At 40.5% G+C, this 21,591-nt stretch overlaps 1 protein-coding gene across 1 annotated transcript in view; it reads left to right on the top strand.

Moving 5' to 3' along the window:
- The first annotated feature begins 8,299 nt into the window (after window positions 1–8,299).
- Window positions 8,300–21,591, top strand: part of LOC127477297 (craniofacial development protein 2-like) — a 208,712-nt gene continuing 195,420 nt past the window's right edge. Inside the window, exon 1 of the mRNA XM_051801486.1 lies at window positions 8,300–8,899. Within this exon, the coding sequence (XP_051657446.1) occupies window positions 8,452–8,899 (448 nt within the window). The 5' untranslated portion in view covers window positions 8,300–8,451. The remainder of the gene's footprint in view (window positions 8,900–21,591) is intronic.

Genomic DNA, 21,591 nt, shown 5'->3' on the forward strand with positions numbered 1-21,591 from the left:
CTTCAACCTGTTCAGGACATTGGTTCAGAAGTCCTTTGGGAAACAGTTCTTAAAAACAAAGGAGTCCAGGAAGGCTAGACACAATTTGAGAAGGAAATTTTAAAGGCACAGGAGCAGGCTGTCCCTATGTGATGATGGACAACAAGTGGGGAATAAGACCACTCTGACTCAACAGGGAGCTTTTGTTGTAGATCAGGGGGGAAAAAGAGAGTTTATGACCTTTGGAAGAAGGTGCCGGCGAATCAGGAAGAGTATGAGGATGTCATTAGGTCATGTAGAGGCAAAATTCAAAGGCAAAAGCTGAGCTAGAACTCTATCTGGCTACCACACTGAAAGATAATAAAAAGTGTTTTTATAAATGTATTAACAGTAAGAAGAGGGACAAGGAAAATCTCTATCCTCCATTGGACATGGGGGGATCATTGTCACCAAGGACAAGGAAGAGGTTGAGGTACTTAATGCCTTCATTACCTCAGTCTTTAGGAAAAAGACTGATTACCCTCAGGTCGTTGAGCTGGTGAACAGGAACAGGGAGCAGAATAGACCCGCTGCAATCCAGGAGGAAGTAGACAGACAATCACAAATCCATGGAGTTGGAGGATCTACCTAAGGGTACTGGCTAACCAGGTGGGTTGCAGACAGCTGAAGGCTGGCCACTGTGACACCCATCCATGAGAAGGGTCAGAAGGAGGATTTGTGGAGCTACAGTCCTGTCATCCTTATCTTGGTCCCAGGGAAGGTTGTGGAACAGATCATCTTGAGTGCCATCACATGGCACAAACAGGACAACCAGGGTATCAGGCCCAGCCAGCAGAGGTTTAGGAAAGGCAGGTCTTGCCTGACCAACCTGATCTCATTTTATGACCATGTGACCTGCTTACTGGATGATGGAAAGCCTGTGGGTTTTGTCTACTTGGACTTCAGTAAAGCCTTTGATACAGTTTCCCACAGCATTCTGCTGGAGAAGCTGGCTCCTTATGCCTTGGGTAGGTGTACTTGCTGGGTTAAAAAATGGTTGGATGGTCAGACCCAGAGAGTGGTGGTGAATGGAATTATATCATCAAGACATCAATCATTATATACATCAAGACATGACACCAGTGATGTTCCCCAGGGCTCAGTACTGTTTAATATCCTTATTGATAATCTGGACTAGGGATTCAAGTGCACCCTTAGAAAGTTGGGCAAGAGTGTTGATCTGCTGGAGGGTAAGAAGGGTCTGCAGAAGGATCTGGGCAGGCAGGATCGATGACCAAGACCAACAGAATAAGGTTCTTAAGGTGAAGTGCCAGATCCTACCTTTGGATCACAACAACACCATGCAGCATTACAGGCAGAGGGAGAGTGGCTGGAAAACCGTCTAGTGGAAAAAGACCCAGCAGTACTGGTTGGCAGAGGTTGAACCTGAGCCAGCAGTGTACGCAGGTAGCCAAGAAGGCCGATGACAACCTGGCTTATGTCAGCACCCGCATGTCCAACAGGGCTGTGGAAGGAATCTTCCCTCTGTACTTGTCACTGGTGAGGTTGCATCTCAAATCCTGTATTCAGTTTTAGGTCCCCTCACAGGAAAGATATGGAGGTGCTGAGTCCAGAGAAGGGTAATGGAGCTGCTGAAGGGTCTGGAACACAAGTCCTATGAGGAGAGGCTGAGAGAGCTGGGTTTGTTTAGCCTGGAGAAATGGAGGCTCAAGGGTGACCTTATCGCTCTCTACAACTACCTGAAAGGAGGTTGTAGCCAGGAGGAGATCGACCTCTTCTCCCATGCAGATAGCAACAGAATGAGAGGATATAGCCACAAGTTGTACCAGGGGAGATTCAGGTTGGACATCAGGAAGAATTTCTTCAAGAAAAGGATGGTTAAATTGGAATGGACTTCCTAGGGAGGTAGTAGAGTCACCATCCCTGGCAATGTTCCAGAAATGGCTGGACTTAGTGCTAGTCCAGTTGGCAAGGGAGCGACCAGTCAGTATTTGCACTCGATGATCATATAGATCATCAGAAACATTTCAGTTTCTGTGATTCTATGCTTCTGTGATTAAACCTGAAGGTTTCTGTGATTCCGTGACATCAAGAAGAATTTCTTTACTGAAACTGGGTATTAAGGAACTGAGAACAGCCTTGATGAGAAGGACTTGCAGGTACTGGTGGATGAAAATCTGGACATGATTCAGCAATGTGTACATGAAGCCCAGAAAGCCAGTCATGTCCTGGGCTGCATCAAAACAAGCACGGCCAGGAGATTGAGGGAAGTAATTCTGCCCCACCACTCTGCTCTTCTGAGACCTCACCTGGAGTACATTGTCCAGGTCTGGATTCCTCAGCAAAAGAATGAGACAAACATGTTCAAGTGGGTACAGAGGAGGGCAATTATTAGAGGGATAGAACACCTCTCCTATTACAAAGAAGGTGGGGACAGAATTTTTATTAGGTCTTGTATCAACAGTACAAGGGCTGATGGTTTTAAACTAAAAGAGAATAGATTCAGACTAAATACAAGGAATAAATTTTTATCATCAGAGTCATGAAACACTAGCACAGGTTGCCCAGAGAGGTGGATGCCCCATCCCTGGAAACACTGAAGGTCAGGTTGGACAGGGCTGTGATCAAAAAGATGTAGTTGAAGATCTTCCTGTTCATTGCAGGGGGATTGGACTAGATGACCTTTAGAGGTTCTTTCTAACTCCAACTATTCTGAAACTGTGATATAGGTAATGTCTCTTGATCTTAAAAGGTGGAATTCCTCTTATTCCTTCCACGTTGGCTCTGATGTGTCGTTGGTCCACCGTTTCCTATTACTTCCTGTTTCTGTTTAATCAAAGATGTTTAATCATCCTTGTACTGGACTTTGACTGCTCTTATGTCTTTGGTTATGGTGGTATTTAAAATAATTCTAAATTAATATTATTTTATATAATTCTCATAAAATCCCATTGTATATGTAATAAAATTTCATTTTTTGGTCACTGCAACTGTCTAGAACCTCATTCTCAGGTCTGTTTCCCCACAGATTTTTCCTACATAATTTTGTCCATTTCGGATAATCCATTCCACTTGCCTCTGTGTCACTACATATGGTCTGAAGAATATGCTTCTGGCTAATACGGATGAGATTGTTGCAACATATTTATGAGTAGTATCATCTTCTATTTCAGAAATCAATAATAATTAAGATTCCATCTTACTCAGGGATTTCTCTTTCAACAAGCTCAAAAGACTTTTTTTACTTTCCTATGTAGAATCCCTCAAAAGGCAATATTAAAACACAGTTGACCTGAACACATTTTCCTGGTCTTACTGCTATTATTAAGTGGTTTGTTGTTTTAGGTCTATTGAAAAATGAACTACTTGCAAGAGTCACAGCTTTGTGACCAGATTAGCTATGAGCATTAAGTAGTATATCTGTATGGAGTGGAAGCTTCATTGTGGTGAAAAAGCATTAGAAAATCTTTAGGAATTTAAGCCTGCTGTCATACTGACCAGGAAATGATTTCTAGGTTCAGTCAATGATTTGGTCATGATTCAACTGTGTTCAAGAATAGCCACCAGCAGACATTGATTACCACCTACACAAGTGATGACAGCTACCTGCTGTTAGCATTTCTAGAGAAGGTAGGGGCAGTCAATCATTAGGAATCAAAAGGTAATTAAATTGCTTTTGGACTTGATATCTGTGATGGTTTCACTCTGGGCCTTCCTGGAGACCAGCTTGTAACCAGGAAGAAACTAGGGAGGTGAGCACCGAAGTATTCCATGCTATTCCTTTATGTAACTTGAGGTATAAATAAAGCCAGGGGAAGGGACCTCTCTTTTTCTTCCTTTCTGGCGAGGTTCGAGAACGGTGGGTCCCTGTCTCGGTCTGGCTTATCTGGAGCTGAGGCCTGCAGTGACTGCTGTTGTCTGCCACGTGTGAGGGGAGAGGGCTGGGCCGTGTCCAGCCGTCCTGCTTCTCTCAAGGGAAGTGGTGAGATTTTGCTAGTTCTTCAGTTTTCTGGTTACCGAGTTCTTAGATTGTGTAGACTTGTTTGGGTTTTGTCCCTTCTTGTCCTATTTTGTCCTTTTCCCTTCTTCCTCCTCCTCTTCCCTTTTAGGGAGCTATTTAGGGTTTCTGGGGTTATAGTATATACTATTCTCGTAATATTTGTCTTATATGTAAAATATATATATTTTTGCTATAGCTTTGACTGCTTGTTTTTTTCTTCCCTCTCTGGGAAGCAGGCTTTTGTTGTCAAGTTTTGGAGACTTGGTGGGAAGCCAGCCCTAAACTTGCACAATATCATTAAGAAAGCCTAAGAATATTGGCAGATTTGAATCCCAATACTCCACAGAGTGTTTAGGATATAAAAGAAACATCTTAAACTTAGATTCTCCTTCATGAATGAACACTAAAACTATTGGAGTATGCTTCATCAGCTTATATACTTGTGGAGTGGTGGTTAGATAATTTAGAGTGAAGTCATAGTGTTATTTCAGATAACAGGTATATGCATGTTCTTTTATTTCTGACCATCTATTCCTTAAGCTTTGTGATTTGTGTTCGAAGCTCATAATTAATTTTTTAAATTATTTTTTTTACCTTACTGAGTGTGGCCTGTTTTAAGGGGTGACTTCGGAATAACTAGAAAACCTTCAGTCTTTTGGCAGTTAATTCTTGAAGGTCCATAAAGAAAGAAGACCATTTCCAATGACCAGCCATCCAACCCAGATTATTCAGACTTGTAGAGAAAACCATTTATTTCGTTCTGGGATTTAATTGTGGAACTGGAAATGCAGGACTCTGTGTGGAATAGGTATCTTTCATGGACCAGCATTAATTGACAAAACTCCTTTGCATGCAGCAAATTCCTTCATCCCAGGGGCGTCATTAATAGTCCATTATCTGTACTTTAATTTAGGAATTGATTTTTTTCTTTTAATTTCAATTAAAAACTCCCTTTTGGAAATGTCCTAGAATTTTCCACTTTATGAGATTTTTCACAATTTATGCATTTATCCTGCCCTGTAGGATCAGGAACTCACATATTGAGATCACTTTGTCCTCTCTCTTTCTCTCTTTCATATATATATATAGTCATATGCTTAACTATTCTGTGATACCCATCTTCTTCCCCTCTTTTGTATGCAAAATGTAATTTTATCTGTGTTGTACGCTGCACCATAGTCTTAATAAGTAACAGTTAGCATTTTACTTCTGCTTTAACTCATTTCTTCAGAATTTTTTCTTAGGTCCATTCAAACCAACTAAGGAACATGGAAATCAGAGTAATTGGACTGTACTTGCCTGGATCACTTCTTCTCCCAATATTCTATTTGATGGTGTTTGTTCTACCTGGACTCAGTAGGTTTGTGTTAAACATGCAGTACTCATTAATAAAGCTTCATTTGTTTTACTTTTAGTGTTCTGGAGAACAGCTCATCCAGCTTGAATCTATTGTAGTTTTAAAATTTCAATTCCAACTCCATTTGAGTAACTTCTCTTTTCATACTGTATCCTAACTGTTCTCTCCTTCAATGCTGCATATTTTTTACAGAAAACTGAACTGAAATATTAATTTTTAGGGGCTTCAGAAAGAGTCATGGAAACCAAAACAAAGGGATATATTTCTGCTTACCCATTTTGATACACATTTCAGAATAATTCCACTTGACTTTTACAGTTTCTCATTTCATCTCTATGTTCCCCAGGCTCTTAAAAGAATAGCTTAGTTTGTTAATCAGTTCCTTTTTCTGTGCCCTAGAAGATCTATAATTTTTCCTGATATACTTCCCATAAGAAATTAATCTAGAGCACTTCCTACAAGTTTCTTTTTTACTTTCTTTCTTCATAGTATTGAAGGTATTTAACAACATTAACTTGAAGAAATAATTTTACAGGTTCAGTATTTTTCTTCTCTTAGTGTTGAAAAAAGCATTATTTTCCTAGCTCCATTTCCTTCAGGCTGAAGCCTGTTCCAGTTTGGCTTCAGCCTGCAGTCCCTCTTCCTGTCCAGAACACTGGACCATACAGCAGCAGCTGGACTTCACTCGTGTGGGTTTGTGTAACTTTGTAAAACACTTTGCAAAACACTTTGCTCTGCAAGTTTTCATTCCAATATTGAATACCTTGGCCAAGTCCTGAGTTTGGCACTCAGTGAACAAGGAGCTTGGCTGCAGCTCTGTGGTCTGGACCAGACTCCTTGCCAGTTGAAATTTAGTCATATCTCAAGAGTGTGGGTCTTCCTGGAAATAAGCCAGAGATCTGTTCTTTCCTGAGGTGAGATAATGGTAAAATGGTGGCTGTGTCAGGATTAACAGCGATAGCTTTATCACTTAGTGGTCTCCCTGGCTACCTTCCACTCAAAACAGCTGATCTAGAAAGGCATAAAACAGCCCTAATTTTCCTCCTCATGCCTGGCATCAGTACTCCTTAAGAACTTCAGAAAATGAGTTGTAAAGCAGGGATAAGGCTTTTCCACTTTGAGAGCTTGTTGTCCATCTTTTGCAGTTCCTTCTCTTTAAGGACCATGTGTGAGCTATCCTGTTACTCTGTGGAGATCGTGGAAGGCCAACTTCTTTGGTAGTCAGATTAGAAAAATTAGAAAATATTAGGAGACATTATGTCTTCTGGGTGTTGTATCTTGAGAACTGTTAAAGCTTTTCTTTTCTGTAACAGAAAGTGTGCGCCACCAGTACCAGAATTTTGTTCTAAAATAAAATATTCATATTCTCAAAAACCACCCTCTTTTTGAGTTTTGTCCCTATAATATTTGAGGAATAACTCAGAAGAAAATGCAGAGCCAATTAATAGAAGAAAGATTCTTCAGGGAATGGGATAAAATATGGACAAGATATTTACTCTAGAAACTGACTTTTTCGTATGAACTATTAACCATTTTTGAACAAAGTTTTAAGAAAAGACAAGCTTATATTTCATTTAGCAATGGCCTACACCCCTTGATCTTTAATAATATTAATAAAATGTTTCCCAACCCGGACCCTCAGCTGCCGGGAGCTTTCCCAAGCCTTGGGAGCAGGACCCCCGGCTGCAGGGAGCTTCCAGTGCCACGCAGCCCAGACCCTTGGCTGCCGGGAGCTTTCCCGCACCGCGTGCGCTCTGTGCACACAGTTGCGCCCCCAGATGCAGCCGTGGCAGGAGAAAAGAGAGAGAAGAGGAGCCTTGCCAGCAGGTACTGCACCCCCATGAAAGAGGAGAGGGAAGCTTCAGAGCACACAGAGGTTTGCTGTTCCAGGTTTGGGGGGAGAAGGGGAGGAGGGGGGGAGAGGATTAGGGTAGGGTGTCGAGCGGGCCAAGGGGATCCGCCGACCGGCAGGAGGGAGAGCGGGACAATCCCGTATGAAATGTCGCAGGTGAGCAGTGTGCCTGAAGATATGTGGAAACACAGTGGGGGAAGGATAAGGTCAGGGTGGATAGTGGGTTCTTTTAGAATAATGGGGGTCCTGGCCAGTCTGGGGCCATGAAAGGCACCCCCACCTTGGATGAGTACTGGGGTCAGAACAATTGCTTTGTTTGTCTGTTTTTGGTTCACCTGTGGCTACTGCCCAGGTTTGGCATGTTCTGAATATATTTGCTTTGCTCTGTTACATCTTGAAACGGTGGACAGGACAAAGGGTTGTTCCTGGGTATCCTTCAGCTTGTTTATAGATAGGTGATAATAAAGTAGGAAATTAAAGACTTGCCCAAATCATTCTAATAGGAACTTAGTCTGTGTACCCCTATGTGGTTGCGAGGTATGTGGTACATGCCTCCGGTAGGGTCACCCATGCCAGACAGATCAAAACCGTAGGACCAGATTTAATACATTCTTGGGCAGGATGAGCTCATTAGCCTTCTGGTAGTCATCCTAGGAGAAGGACGACTCCAATCCCAAACCCAGGCAGATGGAGCTCGCTTAGCCCTGGAAGTCCATCCATCTAAGAGAAGGTCACTCTAATCAAACCTACGTCCTGAGGACCTCGCTGCCACCGTCCAAGCTCGCTCGGCCCTGGTAGATGAACCTTAGGGTTAAAGGGTGGGTTCAGTTCCGCCATACTGCATCTCACCTAAAAATCCATTGTGCAGGCTTGAAGGCTTTACCCACATGCAAAAAGTCCCGTAGCGACGGGTGAGGGTCGAAACAGCAGGTGAAAGGTGCACTGGAAGCCGCAGACCCAACCCTGCATGCAGGTGGTTCAGGATATTGGTCATTTGAGACTGACCGGAGATGACAGTCTCTTGGGGCAGCACCCTGAATGACCAAGCAGCCTTTTCAAGGACAGCACTGCTTGCTCCACTCGGAGAGGGGTCTAGAAAAGGTGGCCTAGACAAAGCTCATCTCCACTTTCATCCGGTTGGTTAACCGCAGGCCAACGGGCATCTTCTTCCAATGCGGTTGCACAAAGATCAAAAGACAAAGGTATGCACCTGCCTCCAAAGGTGTACCTAAATTAACTCTAGCATGTTGGAACATCAGAACCATGCTCGATTCTGTGGATAGCGGAGGTCCTGAGCGACGTTCCGCCCTAATTGCCCATGAGCTGGCTTGTCTAAACATCGACATTGCTGCTCTCAGTGAAGTTCGCCTTCACGAGGAAGGCAGCCTCAGAGAACATGGTGCTGCTTACACACTCTTTTGGTCAGGTAAGCCAAGAACTGAAAAACATCTCTCAGGAGTCAGCTTCATGATCAAAAACTCTATTCTTTCCAAACTCGAAAATCTGCCGACAGGTCACTCTGACCACATTATCTCCCTACGCCTTCCACTCCACAACAAACAACATGTCGTTCTCTTTAGTATATGTGCCCCAACTCTCCAAGCTGACCCTGCCGAAAAAGATAAATTCTACACTGACCTGCGCCTCCTTACTCAAAAGGTTCCTGCAGATGATAAGATCATTATCCTTGGTGATTTCAACGCCAGAGTAGGTAAGAATTTTGAAGCATGGAAAGGTATATTAGGCAAGCATGGTGTTGGAAACTGCAACGATAATGGTTGACTTCTGCTAGAATTCTGTCCAGAGCAACAGCTCACCATCTCTAATACTATCTTCCAGCAGAAAAATAGTCGGAAGACAACCTGGATGCACCCCAGATCTAAGCATTGGCACCTCACTGATTATGTCTTGGTGCGACAGAGAGATGTCCTCCATACCTGCGTGATGCCCAGCGCAGAATGCCAAACAGACCATCGGCTTGTGCGCTGTAAACTCAACATCAATCTCACATTCAAACCCAAAAGGCGCAGAAGACTCCAAGTTAACAATCTCCAATCAGCCACAGTAAGAGAGAGATTCCAGGTTAACCTTCAAACTAGACTCGAAAACCATTCCACAGATTCTGCAGATTCCCCCCTGAATCAACTTGGCACCATATTAAAAACAGCATCCTGCAATCCTCTGAAGAATCCTTAGGGTTCTCCCTCAAGAAGAAAAAGGACTAGTTTGATGAAAACAATCAAGAAATCCAGGATTTGTTGAGGAAGAAGAGAACCACCCACCAAGTACACCTTGCACTGCCATCCTGTCATGCAAGAAAAACAGCCTTTACTCTTGCATGCAGCAAGCTCCAACAGAAACTTCGTGACATCCAGAACAAGTGGTGGATCCATCTAGCTGTAAAAACTCAATTATGTGCAGATACGGGTGATCACAAAGGATTCTATGAGGCCCTGAAAACAGCATACGGGCCTACCTACCAGGTACAAAGCCCTCTACTCAGTGCTGATGGCCAAACGCTTCTGACAGATAAAACCTCCATTCTGTATCGATGGTCTGAACACTTTCAGACTCTCTTCAGTACCAACCATGTAGTCCAAGACTCAGCAATTCAGTCCATCACGCAACAACCGGTAAAGTATGAATTGGATACTGCCCCCACTTTAGGAGAAACCCTCAAGGCCATACAGCAGGTAAAAATCAACAAGGCAGCTGGGGTTGATGGTATTCCACCTGAAGTCTGGAAACATGGGGGCCTTGCACTCCATGTTAAATTTCACGAGTTTGTGGTGCGCTGTTGGGAACTAGGCGAACTCCCATCAGACCCTGGAGATGCAGTCATCATCACTTTGTATAAGAAGAAAGGAAATAAATCAGACTGTACAAATTACCGTGGTGTTACTCTACTCTCCACTGCTGATAAAATCCTGGCAAGAATACTTTTTGAACAGACTGATACCCGCTATAGCTGAAGAAATTCTACCTGAAAGCCAGTGTGGTTTCAGAGCCAACAGGAGTACCATAGACATGGTATTTGTTCTCAGACACCTGCAAGAGAAATGTAGGGAACAGAACAAAGGTCTCTATGTAACCTTTGTCGGCCTCACCAAGGCTTTCGATACTGTGAGCAGAAAAGGTCTATGGCAGATTTTGGAATGTTTAGGTTGTCCACCTAAATTCCTTAAAATGATCATCTGACTCCATGAGGATCAGCATGGCCAAGTCAGATATGGCAATGCACTTTCCAAGCCCTTTCTAATAAAGAATGGTGTGAAACAAGGCTGCATTCTCGCTCCTACCCTATTCACAGTCTTTTTCAGCATGATGCTCCAAAGGGCCACAGCAGACCTCGATGATCAGGACGGTATCTACATTCGATACCGTACTGATGGAAGCCTTTTCAACCTAAGGCGACTGAAGACCCACACTAAGACCTTAAACCATCTTATCCAGGAGCTGCCTGATGCTGATGACGCCGCCCTTGTTGCCCACACAGAAGCAGCTCTGCAGCGTTTAACGTCCTGCTTTGCAGATGCTGCTGAGCTCTTTGGGCTGGAAGTCAGCTTAAAGAAGACAGAAGTCCTCTACCAACCTGCACCTCAGGAAGCCTTCCATCATCCCCGTATCACCATTGACCAGTCAGAGCTCAAATCAGTCCAGTAGTTTAATTATCTAGGCAGCCTCATCTCCTCGGATGGTAAGATTGATGGGGAGATAGACAACAGGTTAGCAAAGGCATATAGTGCTTTTGGAAAACTCCATAAAAGAGTATGGCGTAATAAACACTTGAAGAAAAGCACCAAGATCAGTGTTTACAAAGCCATAGTGTTGTCTACTCTCTTATACGGTTCCGAACCATGGGTCATCTACTGCCACCACCTGCGTCTCCTAGAATGCTTCCATCAACACTATCTCCATTCAATCCTAAACATTCACTGGTCAGATTTTGTGACTAATACATCTGTTTTAGAAAAAGCAGCAGTCACTAGCATTGAGGCCATGTTGCTGGGAATTCAACTGCGATGGGCAGGGCACGTCTCAAGGATGAAGGACCACCGCCTCCCTAAGATCTTGCTCTATGGTGAACTTGCCACCAGCTGCTGCAAGAGAGGAGCCCTAAGAAAAGATACAAGGACTCCCCGAAACAACATCTCAGCCTCGGCCACATTGATCATCATAACTGGTCTACTCTGGCCTCAAACCGTGAGGCCTGGAGACACACCATCTATAACGCTGCTGATGCCTTTGAGAACTCACACAGGATCACTCTCAAGGAGAAAAGACAACACAGAAAGAATCATATCCTGCTGAATACACCACCTAAGGAGTCTTTCTACTGCGCCTTTTGCAACCGGATATGTCTATCTCGTATTGGCCTCATAAGTCACCAGCGTGCCCATAACAAACGTGGATAGTGCCTTCCTAAATCTTCATTCGCGAAGCCTAACCATGAAAATGTTTCCACAGAATTGCTGTGGAAACCAGACCCCAGGCTTCTGATGTTATAATCTCCAAAATGTTACTGTGTTCTTGAAAAAATTACCTTGTGACAATTTCATGTATGTCTACATATGTGAACCTTTCCCTGTAGAAACTTATCTGACTGCTGAGTAAGCCTGATTTGATCTCTGGTGCTCCAGTTCTGCATTGCCATATGTCCGTAAAGGAGAAGTAGTATTTCTCCTGTGAAACCTGGGAAAGAACTTTGAGGTTAAGCCACATCTCCAACTGTTTGTTCAGGTGGTTTGATGCTAGCTGCCATGTACTTTTTTGACATTAGCCTGAAAAGTTCTGGCTTCTAGACAAAAAATAAAAATGCAGTCTAACTGACTAATAAGAAACATAAAGAATCAAATTATTTTCTTAATTATACCATTAAAAATCCAGAATAAATTCACTGAAGCTAGTACAGTTAATTTGGATATCTCCCAAATGTAAGTAAGAACCCAGTCCTCACCTCATTCCTTAGAAATTCTTCTGCTTTAACAGGTATTCACCATGATAGGAAAAAATCCTTATACATCTTCGAATGACCACGTAAAAATCAACAGTCTTTCTGGTTTGTGTGTTCATAGTGTAAATCAGTTCCCACTTTGTTATTAAAGAATACTTTTCCAACAATGTGGTGTAAAAGAGAGACCAAGGAGATTACTTTTTCAAAAAGAATGAATTATATTCTTCTTTCTCCCATTCTATTCCATCTTTTTCTTGACATCAATCCAACACCTTCCACAGTGTAAGTTATTCACAATTTAGAAAGTAAAAAACCCCACCAAATTCAGCATTCTTTTTCTTTTATTTTCAACTTTTTTTGGTAAATTTCTATTTTAGCTAGCACTAGAAACATTCTGCTACATTTCAATATGCCTTTTTTTTTTCAAAATATAAAACTCAGCTTGCAGAATTCAACATCTATAATCAATATGGTACCACTGATATAGCAAAAATATTTTATAAATTATAACAATATCAAAATTAATAGAATTGTAGCATCATAGAATAATTTTGATTTGCAGGGACCTGCAGTAATTATCTGGTTTCATCACCTTCTCACACCCTTGAGCAGGGTTACCCTAAATTTAGATGAACTTACTCAAGACCTTTTCCAGGAGAGGTTTGAATATGTGCAAAGATTGAGATTTCACAAGTTCTCTTGGCAGCCTGGCCCAGTACGCTATCACCTTCATTGTGAAGATCTTTTCTGTGTGTTTGACTGGAATTTCTCTTGCTGTAGGTTGTGACTATTGGATTTTGATCTTCTTCTGAAGACCTGGCTCCATCTTCACCATAATTTCTTATGTTAGTTGATGATGGCAGCTTGATACCTTTAGTTTTTTCTTCTCGGATCTACATTTACTCAAGTCCCTTAGCCTCTTCTTTTATGTTTTGTGCTTCAGCTTCCTAACTATCTTGGTTGCCCTTCTTTGGACTCTCCAGTTTTTCACTGTTTTTCCTGTATTTGGATGCAGTACTTCTGATGTGGTCCAATAAGTATTGAACGGAAGGGAATAATTATTTCTCTCTGATATTTGGGTTCTGTGGATAACCTTTCCTCATGTTGTAACTAGCCTCTGGAATGCTGGCCCGTAGCTTGGAAGTTTGGGACAGATTTCTGGTTATGTGAAACTGAAATTGTTCCATTTATTCCAAAATGACTAAAGTAATTTAACAAGAGATAAAGGATTTCCTCTTGAAGTGATAAAGCCAAAATATATTTTGGTATGTCAGCAGGTGATGAACTTTGAGATTATGACAGGTTCCATTGAAATCAGTGTCAGACTGTTTTTGATGTTCTGTATATGTTGGATATTTCCTAGTCAGTGGTATATACTTTTTCCTTTCAAGCTTCAAGGAAACTTTTCTGTAATTAAAATTATTAAGATAGTCATATCTTAATAATATATTAAGATATGTTCTCATATTAATATATATTAACATATATTCTCATGTACAGCCATATTATTACAGACTTCTATGAAGCTCATTCTTTTGCACAAGTGTAGTCATCATCATGGCTAGGCTTTGTGAAGATTTGGGAAAGGCTCTATCCACATTTGTTACAAGCACGCAGGCGGCTAATAAGGCCAATACAAGACAGACATATCCAATTGCAAAAGGCACAGCAGAAGGACTCCTTAGGTGATATATTCTGCAGGACAAGGTTCTTTCTGCATTGCCTTTTCTCCTCAAGAGTGATCCTGCGTGCTTTCTCAAAGGCATCAGCAGCGTTATAGATGGTGCGTCTCCAGGCCTCCCGATTAGAGGCCAGAGTAGACCAGTTATGTTGATCAATATGGCCGAGGCTGAGATGTTGTTTCGGGGAGTCCTTGTATCTTTTCTTCAGGGCTCCTCTCTTGCAGCAGCTGGTGGCAAGTTCACCATAGAGCAAGATCTTAGGGAGGTGGTGGTCCTTCATCCTTGAGACATGCCCTGCCCAGCGCAGCTGTGTTCTCAGCAACATGGCCTCAATACTTGTTACTGCTGCTTGTCATTATATATGATTTGCAAAATAAAAATGAGAATTTCTTTCCACACTGATTCAGGAAGTAGGAGAAGTAGGAAGGTTACAGTTTTTCACAGCACTTTGACCAGGCATCCTTAACTTACAGTTGCATTCTGAGGTAGCAGGACTAAGGGAGCAGAATCCTCTTTTCTCCCAAAGACTAGTTCTTTTCTGTAATGTACTTACAATGTTTTATTATTAATACATATTTTTAAGAGCATAGTCAGACATTCATCTTTGTCATCTGTGCTATCTAACTAAAAGTAGAATTTCTATAATTTTTATACTTAAATCTTCATAACTAAGGCTTTTGGAAAATAGTAGTGCTCACTTCTTTAATCAAGGGGAACTTAGGACAAAAGAGATCATCTGGTTTACCATTTAAAATTATCTACAGAGGGCTAATATAAGGAAATGAGAAGTTTTTCTGGAAGATTGCCAGTATGCAATAGCCTGGCCTAGCTTTGATTCTGGTGGAAAAAATATATTTTAGTTTCAAACTGATTTAATTTTGAATCTAGAACCAGCATTTCAATCATTAAATAATTTGAAATTGTTATGGATATTGCATCACTGGTATACTCTTAATCTTTCAGAAAGAGTTTTTTTACTCTAATGTCATCAACACATACTTTGCGGTTCTGAGTTCCAGGAGCTAATTTTCCCATTTCTGACAGCAATCCTGCCAGCCACTTCCCAAACCCAAAAGAAGGAACTAATAGGCATTTCAAATGTTAGCATGTTGTTCCTTATTCACTCTCCAAACACAGATCTTTTATTCTGAATTCTCTATCATGTTTTCATAATTAGTGTAATTTCAAAGTGAACAGATATGTTTTTCTGGAAATTTCCAAAATATTTCCAATGTAGGTTTTTTAGGCTTCTCTAGTGTAGTCCTTTTTAACTTCAACTAAACTTCAGTTCAATTATTTCCTTCCTGTTGGTTTCAATATACTAAACATTTGAAAGAAAAGAAAAAAGTGATGAGGTGGTCCTCTCCCATAAGGAAACTTATTGTTTGGGCAGTGGAATGTTTTTTCAATATCTCTTGCTTTTATCACCTATAATGCTTCATTAATTATTAAATTGTACTCACTGTCTAAATTAGAAACAATCTAAAATATTTAAAACACTGGTGTATTATTAAAATATTTAGCAGGTAAAGTGGCAAGCAAGCTGCTCACCAAAACAGACACTGAACAACTCTAGTTTTCCTCAGTCTGAGGAAAAATACAGAATAATAGGTGACTTCCTTTCAGAATAACTAGCCCTGTGTGGCTACCACTCCCAGTATATATCACATTTCAAAAGCTCCAGTTACTTGTTAGATCAAATATGGAGGATTTCTGTCTGCTTCCACCTTTCCTTTCTTTTGGATGTTTCTAAAGAATCAGATAAGATACAGGTCTAGTTCTATATTTGTGTTTGTGAAAGTTCTTTATTGAGTCTAGGAACTATAGCAATTGTGATCTGCAGCAAGGAGCTCAATATAGAGAATAGTGACTAGTTTGAGCTGTAAAAAACAGGTGTATAATAAGATATACAAAGAATAAGTAAAGGAAGGCCTCTCTAATTTGCCTTATGGACAACCCTGAAAACTGAACTTTCATCAGATTTTGGTAATCTGAGGGGAAAAAAAGAGGACTTGGAGCTAAAGCACAAAATAAGTGTCTTCATTTTGTGTTTCTGATTCATTAATGGCGACTATATACAGCTAATTTGATTAAAGTCTACTTACATAAATTTGGGGGGTTATTTTTGGTTTTTTTCAAATTCAGTTTTGCTTTTTTTTTTTTTAATTTAATGTGTATGGAATAGAAATGTGGGTATTTTTTGTAAAGAGAAATGGAGCTTTTAAAACCTGCTGTGTTCACAGAGTATCTTTTGCGTAAAGGGTGGAGAAAGTGAAAAAATCATCTCTGAATATTCAATGTTACTCCATTTTGCAGCAACTTGAAAACTGTTCATAGAACACTACAATATAATGTTTCCCTTGTGTTTACTAGACCTCCATTTGAGAAAGAAAGGTTGGTTACAAAAATACAGAGAAACATTGGCCTACTTATAGCTGTAGGCATCAGCAGCTCATGGAAGGTCACACTGAGAGATCCCATCATAGAGTAAGTTAAATCCCCACAGTTACAGCATTGACCTGCAAGCTGTATCACTTCAGTTCTGGGTCCTCATCCGATTAAGCTTAAAGTTCTTTTTTTCCCCCCACATTGGAACACCTGCAGTGAAAACATGGCAAAAAACCTCAAACAAATATCAAGTACCCAGCTATGCAATAGCCTTCTGAAATGAAAAGAATTTGGTTCAAAACCATTCACTGGTGCAGGTTTCAAACCTTCCTTGATTTTCAGAAAACTGTCTTTGCCACTTACTGAACAGGCCATCAGAGGAATATGTCATCCAGTGACCAAGATGGAACTTGCCTACCTTTCTCCCAGGTCTAACCTCCGAAAGAGAACAAAATCTTTCTACATGCAGATGCTGAATTAAACATTTTGACATTTTTTCAATCAGAATTTTTCACCAGATTTCTGAAAAATTCAGAACCAACTCACTTTTTGGTGAATAAATCATTTGCCAAATAAAATTCACTTAGGTGCATTAGAAAGCATAGCTCAGAACTGATGTAATTCATAGAATCACAGAATATGCTGAGTTGGAGGGGACCCACAAGGACCATCCAGTCCAACTCTTAGCCCTGCACAGGACCACCCCCAAGAGTCACACCATGTGCCTGAGAGCATCATCCAAATGCTTTTTGAACTCTGTCAGGCTTGGTGCTGTGACCACTTCCTTGGGGAGCCTCTTCCGGTGCCCAAACACCCTCTGGGTGAAGAACTTCTCTCTGATACCCAACCTAAACATCCCCTGACACAACTTCAGGCCATTCCCTCTGGTCCCATCAGAGGACCAAAGAGAAGAGACCAGTGCCTGCCCAGGTTTGCATGGACTGCTTGAGAATATTACATGAATATGTATCTAACTAGGAAATGGGGAATGGTAATAAAATGCTGTCTCACAAGCAGTTTTATATTTTGTCAGAAAGTAGTGCTGAGTGCAAGTTTAGAAATACCTAAAGGGACTGTATACACACTTTATACATAAAATATGTGGGAAGTGTAATGCGCAGAACAGATTATTTGGTGATAACTCCCCCTCACAAGGAAGTTGTAGACTGCAATGAGATCTCCCCTCAGACTCCTCTTCTCCAGGCTGAATAGATCAAGTGACCTCATCCACTCCTCATATGGCTTTCCCTCAAGGCCCTTCACTGTCTTCCTGGCCTCCTTTGAGCATTTTCTAAGAGCTTAATATCCTTCTTACATTTTGGTGCCCAAAACTGCACACAATATTCAAGGTGAGGCCGCCCCAGTGCAGTGCAGTGCGGAGCAGAGCATCCTCTCTCAACCTGCTGGTGATGCTGTACCTGATGACCCCCAGGACAAGGTTGGCCCTCCTGGTTGCCAGGGCACTGCTGATTCATATTCAACTTGCCACTGACACCCAGGTCCCTTTCCATGGTACTGCTTTCCAGCATCTCATTCCCCATCTCAGGTGCAGAATCCAGCACTTGCCATTGTTGAACTTCATCTGGTTGGTGATTCCCCCGTCCTCTAATTGGTCAGGGTCTCTCTGCAGGGCCTCCCTGCCTTTGAGGGAGTCAACAGCTCCTCCCAGTTTTGTATTATCTACAAGCTTGCTTAATATCCCTTTAAGAACACTGGGCCCAAGGTGGAGCCCTGTGGAACCCCACTGGTGACAGGTCACCAGTCTGATGTTACACATTCACTATTACCCTCTGTGCTCGACCCACGAGCCAATTGCTCCCCCAGCACATGATGTGTTTATCCAGCTGTGTGCTGGACATTTTGTCCAGCAGAATCTTGTGAGAGACAGTATCGAAAGCTTTACTGAAATCCAAAATGATTACATCAACTGGCTTTCCTTGATCAACCAGATGGGCGACCTTGTCATAGAAGGAAATGGGTTGGATAAGCAGGACTTTCCTGTCATGAAGCTGCGCTGGCTGTGACCAATGACAGCATTGTCTTTTAGGTGGTTTTCCATACTTCCCAGAATAATCTTCTCCATAACTTTACCAGGCACTAAAGTGAGACTAACATCAGCACTATTACACAGACATCAGCAGACTTATATTCAATTTCTCCAATGTAAATTTGATGCTGTAAATTCATGTTATAGCATCACCCAAAATGTGAATGTCTTACAAGGAGCAGTTCTGTGTTTTTCCATGGATTCAAATTAGTTCTTTAGCTACTTTTTAACCAAAAGAATTTGTCCTTCGTAAATCATAATTCACTGTTCACAAACAAAAAAGAAAAAGTGGATTCTGCACAACATATGGAGTTATCTCACTTGTAACGAACACGATAAGAATTCTCACTAAAAAGAAAAATAAAAGTCCACCTCTCTAAACCCTCCAAGCCGCCACTTTTGATAAAAAGTCAAAAGTATGTACAATGAAAGAATTTCAACATAGACATAGAAAAGATACTGAACTCTTCTTTCTTCCTGTTTGTATACAGAAAATAACATATATATGCAGGTCACTATGCCAAAATCTTCAATATTTTTTAAAATGAAGTGGAAAAATTTGCAGCAAAAAAAATTTGTTAAGCTGCTCCAATTTTTGTGTTCACATGAAAGAGTTTCTATTTGGCTGTAATCTGCTTGAAATATTTAATTAAATACTTTCCTGGAGAGAGCAGGGAGGATATAGTAGCTATGTTCCTATTATCTGGTGATAATAAAAATTTTAAAATTTATTTGTCTATCTTCCAGTTTATATAAAAATATACCAATTTTACATCTTGGGACAGCAATGAAGAGAGTCAAAGTAGAGTAATATTACTGTTCTTTATGGAAATACCTTATTCTCAACACTCCTATCATTCTTAGATGACTGTACAATATGACTGAATCAAGATTAAGGCTCTTTTCCCATAAAAATACATGTATTTACTTAACTTTGTACACTTGGAATGATTTCTTTAAACTTCTTTTGCAGAAATTCAAAGGTATCTCAAAAACACTAAGGACAAGCCAGAAGCTGGCAAAAGCAAATAAAGGACATAGAAGACTAGAGCATCTACTGACAATTTATGACAAGTCAGGCAGAAGACATTAAGTGATTTATAAAAATATAGCAAAAACTGATGCAATTCAAGAGTGGAAGAAGTATAATACAAGAGAAACGCAAGAGAAAATTACTCATGAGATTTAGAAGGAGCAAGTGTTCAGTAAATATTTCTTTTCTGCTTTCAGAAAAAATAGCAGATTGACATATCATACCAAAATTATTTTAATATATGTTTGAGTTTTGAGTTTCTTAATAACATTTATTTAAAAACTTGACAAATCCCAAGAATTTTAAAAAGTTAGAATATTATAACACCCCAAAGTTATAACTGGCTGAATTGTGGAATTAGACAGGGTGATTTCGTATACATCGCTATTAATTTTTATAGAAATTGTAGTACAGCGGGAAACATTTAGAATTTGTAGATAGGGAAGACTGGTTGAGCAAAAGCTGTACAAGATTACTGAAAGTGTTAGGTAGATGGTTTGGCAACCAAGACCTTGATTTTCTTAGCAACTTGCAGTAGCAAAAATTATTTAATGTTCCATAAAACCTACACATTAAAAATAAAAAAACAGGTTTCTCAGAAACATAGATGTTCTGCTTTTTCTTTCTGTGTGTGCTCCATCAGCTTAATAATTCAGGATTTTGTTTGTTTACCATTGATATTAATTCAGAGCAAATATGTGGGAATATTGATATTGAATGCAAAGAGTAAAGAATAAGACCTTCTAATTAATTAATAAGAATGGTTGTAGTGTTTCAGAAAGAGGCCTGTCAACCATGTATTTTTTTCAGTGGTCACTAGATCAAAACCAAAAAGAGCAACCAGCAAAAAGCTGGCAGGAAAGTAATCAAAAAAGTTGCAGGCAGACACCTAAGAAAGCATGAGAAATATGTTGCATGTTCCCTTACTACTCTTCTAATCATCCAATATGATACTTTATAAAAATCGTCTTGTTAAAAACCTAGCTCTTGGCAATACTGGTAATGTATTGAGCAATAGACTTCTGTGTGATGTTTGAATTGGCTCCACAGTGTGATGGGGGAGGGAAAAAAAAGAGCACTCACAAAATCAATGTAATCACAAAATACAATAACCCCCGTATTAAAGGGATTGAAATTTGGATAACCATAAACCACAAAATGTAACCCATAAATGAAGACTCATCTTCCTATTGGGGTTGCTTCTAGTTCAGACATTCAGAAATCTGTCCTCACCCCATTGATCTTCAATACCTTTGTAAATGAGCTGGAATAAAATATGGAAGCATTGCTTGTAAAATGTGAAGATAATACAAAAACTGGTGGAGAGAGAAGTTACAGTGGTCATAAGTCAGTTATGAAACAGGTAGATCTGATTCATATAGTGAAGTTGTCTCATTTGATCAACATGAGAACGTTGCCAAACTCAAGGTCAGACAACGTACAAAGAAAAAATGTAGGCTGTGATTACTAAATGAGAGATAGTATCACACAGTGCATTACTGTAGCAAGTCAACAATGCTAACAGGATCCCAGTTTGGAGGCAAGAAACTGGAATGGTTTATTGGATTCACAACTTCATATTTAAAGGGTTCAGGGTTTACATATTTAACAGGGGGTTCACATATTCCTGGTATTGAAACTGGGGACTTTCCAGAGATGAGGTAAAGGGAAATCCTACATTACAAACCTTTGGGTCTTAGTACTTACATCATAGAGGAAAACTCACTTTATCTGGGGTGATTTACAGGGGGATTAGGTATTGGATATACATATGCAAAGGGTTACAGAGTATACACATGCAAGGGGGGAACACAATGAGTTTTATGCAGAGGTCTGATGAGATTAGGATGTGGATTCTCCGGCAAGAGGTGTGATAACATCATGCAAGGAGTCTCTTCCATTCTGCTGGAGAAGGCAGGAAGAATCCACAGGGACAAGGTCATTGAAAAGGGTTTTTCCCCAGCTTTCGTAGTTCATGGCTTTTTGCAGAGACTGGTCAAATCCCTCTCTGCAGATATTATATTTTTGAATCCTACGTATTACATTGGAATGGCTTACCATAAATAATCTAGTAAAAATGAGCTTTTTAGTTTATACATCCAAGAAAGAGTCTTAGATATATAGACAATTACCATAGAGAGTATGGCCATAGTATGAAGTCTTCACTGTGCATAAATAATACTGGTAACTCTGCTTCAGAAGGGAACATTAAGATTCTGAAAAGGATTTTAGAAAGAGACAGAAAAATTTTTTCAGAATAGAAAATTTGTCTATTGAAAGACAGCTAAGACACTTCATG

The sequence above is a fragment of the Manacus candei genome, unplaced genomic scaffold (genome assembly GCF_025592945.1).
Source record: "Manacus candei isolate 608988 ecotype Guabito, Panama unplaced genomic scaffold, ASM2559294v1 h1tg000051l, whole genome shotgun sequence".
Classification (NCBI taxonomy): domain Eukaryota; kingdom Metazoa; phylum Chordata; class Aves; order Passeriformes; family Pipridae; genus Manacus; species Manacus candei.